General features: G+C 49.7%; 1 protein-coding gene across 6 annotated transcripts in view; it reads left to right on the top strand.

The window, feature by feature from the left end:
• Window positions 1-2,561, top strand: part of SNX11 (sorting nexin 11) — a 9,530-nt gene extending 6,969 nt beyond the window's left edge. For all 6 annotated transcript variants that reach the window (XM_055083403.1, XM_007109426.4, XM_007109427.2 and 3 more), the window contains one exon: window positions 1,051-2,561. In XM_055083403.1, the coding sequence (XP_054939378.1) occupies window positions 1,051-1,324 (274 nt within the window). In that variant the 3' untranslated portion in view covers window positions 1,325-2,561. The remainder of the gene's footprint in view (window positions 1-1,050) is intronic.
• Window positions 2,562-7,405: the final 4,844 nt, after the last annotated feature.

Raw genomic sequence — 7,405 nt, forward strand, 5'->3', positions numbered from 1 at the left:
GGCCCAGCCGCTCCGCGGCATGTGGGATCTTCCCGGACCGGGGCACGAACCCGTGTCCCCTGCATCGGCAGGCGGATTCTCAACCACTGCGCCACCAGGGAAGCCCACTTTTACTTTTTTTAAAAAAAAAAATGCAAAAAAAAAAAAAATAAATAAATAAAATGCATTGTTATTTTTTAATTAATTAATTAATTATTTAAATAGCGTTAGATCTCTCTCTTTTTAAAATTTATTAAATTTATTTATTTTTGGCTGCGTTGGGTCTTTGTTTCTGTGCATGGGCTTTCTCTAGTTGCGGCGAGCGGGGGCTACTCTTCGTCGCGGTGCGCTGGCTTCTAATTGCGGTGGCTTCTCTTGTTGCGGAGCGCGGGCTCTAGGTGCGCGGGCTTCAATAGTTGTGGCACGCGGGCTCAGTAGTTGTGGCTCGCGGGCTCTAGAGCGCAGGCTCAGTAGTTGTGGCTCACGGGCTTAGTTGCTCCATGGCATGTGGGATCTTCCCAGACCAGGGCTCGAACCCGTGTCCCCTGCATTGGCAGGCGGATTCTTAACCACTGGACCACCAGGGAAGTCCCCCCCATTTTCTTTAAATAACAACTTTATTGAGATATATTTACATACATAAAGTTCACCCTTTTAGTGTACAATTCAGTAGTTTTAGTTTATTCACGAAGTTGTGCAGCCATCTATCTCCACAGTCAATTCTAGAATGTTTTCATCACCCCCAAAGAAACCTTGTGCCCATTAGCTGTGACTCCCCATTTTCCCCAACCCCCAGCCCTTGGCAACCACTGTCTACTTTACGTGTCTATGGATTTGCATATTCTGGACATTTCACAGAAACGGAGTCAGTCATACAGTATGTGGTCTTTGTGACTGTCGTCTTTCATTTAGTACATATTCACGGTGTGTCCGTGTTGTAGTGTGTATCAGCACTTAATTCCTTTCTACGGCTGAATAATATTTCTTTGTATGGATAGACCTCCTGTTGTTGTCCATTCATTTTTGTTTACCTGTTCATGCCCTTCGTTTCCCTTTCCCTCTCTTTTCCAGTTGCTGCTTTCTCCCAAGATCGGGCAGGAGGAGCTCTCTCTCACCACCTCCCGGGGAAGAAAAGGACAGTTTCGAGGTGTGGGCTCCTGTTGTTGACTCTGAGGCTCCTTCCTTGGAGAGCCCCCCTCTCCCACCTCCCTCCTTTCCGTCATGCTGTGGTTTTGCAAGACCTGATGAGGGAATCTCTGCTCCTCAGCCTGTGAGGAGGGCCATGGGAGGGGACCGTGCAGTGCGTTTGGATCCTGGTCAGTTGGAAACAGTTTTGGAAAAGTGAGCTCTGCTTGGAGCTCTGGGTTCTGCTCTGAGGCAGATGAAGGAGATGTGGGCCAGGAGACTTGCTCAGGTGGGGCTGGGCCCAGGCCGGTGGTGGGGAGGCTGGGCTGCTTCGTGTCTTACCGTGGCCTCTGCTCGCGTTGGTTGCGTGGAGGTCGGTGGCAACTTGTCAAGCTTCTTCCATAGAAATAGACACTGTGCGGATGTTTATAAGTTAAGCACAAGGCCCAGGGGTTGTTGGTTCTGAACCAAACCCCATATTTACTCTCCTGGGAGCTGAATTTCTTTAGATGTTTGTTAACAGGCCTCGGAGCACTGTCTCAGGTGACTGGTTTTGGGGACCTGTAGGTGGCAGATTTTAAGCTGCCATATCGAATATTGTTCAACAGAAATGCTTGTGTCATTGTATTCCCACTGGCTCTATTTTTGCTGCAGCCCCTGGAGCATTTGGTTTCTGGGAGGCTGGCCTCTTGCCTACCTCCTTGCATGGACAGGGGGGTGAATATTCTCCCACCTCCTTGCTTTTCCTCCACTAATACCACTGAATGGAACGGTGCTGTGACTCCTGTCACTGGGGTTTCCTGCGCATCCCAGGACCTTGGCCTGGCTGTATGGGGCCAAGACCCATGAAATAGCTCATGGCCATCTACGAAAGAGAAGGGTTTGGTCACAGCCTTAGGAAAGGGACCGGTTCAGGGGCTTTGTTTTGGAAAGGATGCCCTGGGCTGTCACCGTCTCTCTGGTTATAAAGCGGAGACACGTCTGTCTTCTCTGCAGGGTAAGCATGGGCTCCTTTCTCTTTTTTGAATCCTTTTCTTCTCCCTTAGTAACAGCTCCCTGCCCCCAGGCTTCAGCCACCGCGTGTCCCTCTGCTGTGTTGCCATATGTTCAATCCAGTGGGGTGCAGGGGCTTTGTTTCTGCCTGGAGAGAGGGCTCTGGGGACGGAGATGAGGAACAACACGCCTTCCTTCAGACAATGAGGCATTCTGCCTTCCTGCTGCCGTAATTCTCTCCTCTGAGAGCCAGAGCTGGTAGGAGATGAGTGCCGCTGGCATTCTGCCCTGCCGTGCCCTTGGGTTTGTGTGTGTGGTTCTTCCCCTTCTCGCCCACTCCTCCCTCCTCTGGCCATCGCACCCTGTCCCTGGGCTCTTTTACTACCAGCCTATGCTGTGGGACTGTCATGGCATTTAGTTCAGAGTTGAGGGGTTTGGGCCTGAAATAAAATTCAAGTATTTAAGACTGTTGTTGCAATTGGTGTCTAACAAGCTGTAGCAGTGGAGGAGGGAGTGAGAGCTGGCAGTAGTTACTTTCATAAATCATGAATTTATCAGCGTGGAAATAATGGTTCAGAACCGTGCACGGCAGCTCTCCTGTATTGTGTGTGCAGCTCAAGTTCACCACTGGAGGAAGAATTGCCTTCCAAAGAGTCAGGATCCAGCTCCTCTCACAGTTATGGGCACGAACCTTGTTAGGTATAATTTACCTGATGCTGCTTCCGTCCTCGCAGCCTGTCTGAGGTGCCAGGTGCTGAAAGAGAAATAAAGTTTGTCAACAGGCAGATGCAGAGCCCTTGCTGGGACTCATTTCTCTTTCCTGCCCGCCTCCCCTGGGTCTCTCCTTTATATGATGCAGCAGAGCAAGGCGAGGATAGAAAACCTACAGAGGCAAATCCAAAATGTCAAAAGAAGTTCATTTAAAAGGGGAAAAAACTCCATACACAAACCTCACAAAAACCCGACAGATGCTAAGCTAATGGCATCCGCTCTGCCGATTGGTGGGGATGACTCATGAATATTAATGAGTCCAATGCTCCAAATGGTGCAGCTGTGAACCCAGCTGTGCTTGAAGCTCTCTGATTTCAAAACTTGCAGACAGGAGCCGGAGGTGGTCTGTGTCAATTCCCTACTCAGCCAAAAAACAGCAAGCTGGGTTGGCCTTCTTCTGTTCACTCCTTTTCTTCCTGGAGTTGGTGCTCAGCAGCTAATTCTGCCAGCAGGGTAGGCTGCTGGGACAGCAGGAGCTGCTCAAAGACACGGATGCAATTTTTCTGACTCTTGGCTTTTTTAATGATCCATTATCAGCAGTGCATACAACAGCACCTCAGTTAATCTAAGGCCAGACACCATCCCTGCACTGTCTTGTGCAGAGTTGAGTGTAGACCATGGAAGGAGATGTCCTGAGAGGGGAAGAGTTTTTCTAGTAACATGGGCCTGGAATTACCAGAAGAACAGCAAAGATGGATTTTCCTCTTCATCTAGGCAGTGCCATCTGCCTTTCTCCCATTTTGCTCTGTCCCTGTGTGTATTAGGGCTGCCACCCATGACCTCTGTAGGGAAGATGGGGAACTACTGGGGGGCGTGGCCTACTGAGCTGTTTTGTAGAATGGAAGTATTTTTGGTTAGAATTTGGGTTTGAAGTAGCTTCTGTGCCTGACTTATAGTTACCTAATTTTTTTTTTGGCTGTGCCGTGCGTCATGTGGGATCTTATTTCTCTGACCAGGGATTGAACCTGTGCCCCTTGCAGTGGAAGCACAGAGTCCTAACCACTGGATTGCCAGGGAATTCCCTAGTCACCTTTCTTCTGACAGCTAGTTCTGTGGTCCAAGTCTAGTCATCTCCTGTTACCAAGGATAAGTGATCCCAGTCTCAGGGATTTCTTTTTGTTTGGTGGAAGTGTGTGTGTGTGTAGGAGGAGATGGGTTTTCTTGTGTGAACATAATAAGTTTCATATGCATCTTTTTTTTTTTTTTAAATAAATTTATTTATTTATTTTTGGCTGCGTTGTGTCTTCATTGCTGTGTGCAGGCTCCTCATTGTGGTGGCTTCTTTTGTTACAGAGCACAGGCTTCAGTAGTTGTGGCTCACAGGCTCCAGAGCACGGGCTCAGTAATTGTGGCACACCGGCTTAGTTGCTCTGCGGCATGTGGGATCTTCCTGGACCAGGGCTCAAACCCGTGTCCCCTGCATTGGCAGGTGGATTCTTAACCACTGCGCCACCAAGGAAGCCCCATGTGCATGGTTTTATTTGACCACAGTGCCCAGTGAGGAGGGCAGGGCAAGTATGACACTCATTTTCTAACTGAGGAAACTGAGCTGAGTATGGTTTTTAAAAAGCATGTTTTTAGATGGTGGTAGAATATATTCATGTAAGAGGTACTTTCCAAGCTCTGTAAAACAAGGTGTTTTTTTCCCCCCAAAAAAAACTTAAAAAAAAAAAAAAGCTAGAATAAACCCACCACTATTCAAGGAGGAAAAAAAAAAGAAAATCCCCCTGCAGAGCTTTTCAGAGTTGTTCTCAGAAATCAGAGCTCCTCCACAGTCCGAGGTGTTCTAACTGCTAAGGCCTTAGAGCCACACCAAGTCCCAGGCACCTTGTAGCCTCTCTGGTATCTTTGCTTAGGAGGTGATCGTGACTTTAACAGTCTGATTGGACATTAAGTTAGCTCCACATTTGTGAATTTGTTTACATGCCTCAGCTCTTGCTGAATATTTCTTAACACCCCAGGGTTGGGGAGGGCAGTAAGCCGGGAGGATGTGAGGTTGGAGGTAGAAATGGAAACGGACCAGCTCCTGGCCTGCCTCACAGAGGTCACAGGAGCGTTCAGTCGGGGGCTGGAGTGGCTTCTGCGTATTTATGTGCAAGCAGCCAGCAGAGGCACAGCTAAAGCCAAGCAGATAACGACCACAGCGCGAGGTCCTGACGCCCTCAGTTGTGCCTGGGCAGTGATCCTAAGCCACCTTCCTGGGCGGTCCTCTGCCAGCAGGAACTCAGCTCCGCAGGGAGAACGTGACTTGGCTCAAGGTAACCTTTCTTTGAACTGTGGATGAGTGTCCCTCTTCCTGTTCTCTTTACCAATATACCTTCTTTCCTGACGGTTTCCTCAATCTGCTTTGGAAACCCACCCCCCCTCCCCCCGCTCCTGTCTCTCATCTGCTCCCTGCCCCAGCTCTTCTCTCTAAGGAACTGTTTTGGGCACTGCTACAAAGACCAGGTATGTGTTTGGCTTACCAGCAGGGCAGCAGGAGCCAGTCCTAGCATCTTCTAGAGAAATAACTTATTGGGAAAAACCAGTTCCACCTTAGTAATGGCTCAATTTGGAGCTGGAAAGCTGGAACCTCAAATCTCAAGATAAATAAACACGGACCATATATGTTCAAAAGGATAAAAAGTGCTACATTTTTAGGAGACAGAGTGCTCCTGACTCAGTGAGCAGAGTCAATAATTTACTTCCCTTCCATTCAGGGGAGACCTGGTCCACTTCTACAAGCAAAAGAGGAAAACAAGGGTACTGACACAGCAGTGAAAGAGGCATGAATGATAAGTAGGGCGAGATGGTGTAGCTACAGTGTGAGGACGAAGGGACTACCTGAAAGTCTTCAAGGGTTTTTCCCCAGAAGGGCAGGGACACGAGGTGCTTCTGTAATCTTTGGATTATGGGAAGCCACCAGCCAAAATTTCTTATCATCTGTGGCTGTCAAGTCCCTCCTTCCTGTTTTCAGGCAAGCACTTTTTCCTTCAAACCATCCTTTCAAAGGGGCCAGCTAGTTAGATCCTTTGTAAGTGCTCTAGCTCTGTGAGTGTCCCTTCCCCTGGTGGCCTTGTTGGTGTGGGAAGCCAGGCCCACCAGCAGCCTGACCCGAAGCCCTCTAGCAGAAGGCCCAGGGTAGTGAGAGCCTGTGGTGGTTCGTTGGAGGCAATGCAACCTGCCTGCTATAAGCTACGAGACTTAGATATATTCTACCAATTAGGGCACATCTGTTAGCCGTGCTGAAAGGCCGGCACTGTCTCTTTAAGAGCCATCCCACTCCTCTCCTTGAGTGATGAGGGCTGGGGGCACAAGGGAGTCAGATGCTGATTAAACAGTCCTACTGCCGAGCTCTGTTAGAAAATTACTGTAATTATGATCTAGTCCCAGCAGAGGGATGAGTTCCAATCCTGCTAATAACCCTTCCAGGTGCCTCAGATTCAGGGCCCATGGGAGGCAGCATGGATAGGCTCTGGCTGGCAGCAGGGCCAGCGAAGGCCCTCCTGTCTGGCCTCTGCAGGCAAAGACAACAAAGGCGCTGGACCCCTCATCCCCTCTTGGCAGTGGGTTTTGGTTGTGTTTTGTTTTATTTTTTTGATTCTTGACAGAGCTCCTGGGAGTCATTTTGTATGAGAGAATTTTCCCCTAAACTAACACGAAGGACCAGGAAAATCACAGCCGCGAGATGACTGACCTGACTCCCCACTTCTGCCCCGATCTGCAGCTGGCACCGCACCGGTCCCGCACAAAGCGCAGGGAACCAGAGCGGGCCCTTGCACCGCGACTGCTTCTACACTGTTTCTGTGAACCTGGGTTTCTTGCTCCGAAGTAGTACGCAGTGTTAAACTCAGTCCTGATCAAGACTTTCAGGGCTCCCCTTTTAGTTGTTTTTTTTTTTTTTTTTTTTTTTTTTTTGTGGTATGCGGGCCTCCCTCTGCTGTGGCCTCTCCCGTTGTGGAGCACAGGCTCCGGACGCGCAGGCTCAGCGGCCATGGCTCACGGGCCCAGCCGCTCCGTGGCACGTGGGATCCTCCCGGACCGGAGCGCGAACCCGGTTCCCCTGCATCGGCAGGCGGACGCGCAACCACTGCGCCACCAGGGAAGCCCCAGGGCTCCCCTTTTAGATGTCTGTTACAGAAACAGGAAAAAGGGTAGTTACCCCAGGGACTCGCTGCGATGCAGCTCTCTAAACCGGCAAGCACTGGTTTATTCATTTGAAAACATTCTTGTAGTGCAAATCTGCAGCAATGCAGGCGAGCAAATCTCAGATTCCTGTGGAGCATGGGGGCTGGCTTGCTGGTTCTTAAACCCTGAGGAATTCATGACATTTATACTCTCTGTCTTCCCGACTTCATAAGCCTCTCTCCGTCACTGCAATCCAGTAGCTAAAGCCCAGACTTCTAGAAGGCAGGGCAGTTTCTCTGTACTTGGCCCTAAGCACACCCAAATGCCCTGAGACAATGGTTCTTCACCAGGGGTGGTTTTGTTCCCAGTGCACATTCGACAATGTCTAGAGACATTTTTGGTTGTCAGAATGGGTGGGGGGTTTGAGGGG

The sequence above is a fragment of the Physeter macrocephalus genome, unplaced genomic scaffold, assembly GCF_002837175.3.
Source record: "Physeter macrocephalus isolate SW-GA unplaced genomic scaffold, ASM283717v5 random_1746, whole genome shotgun sequence".
Classification (NCBI taxonomy): domain Eukaryota; kingdom Metazoa; phylum Chordata; class Mammalia; order Artiodactyla; family Physeteridae; genus Physeter; species Physeter macrocephalus.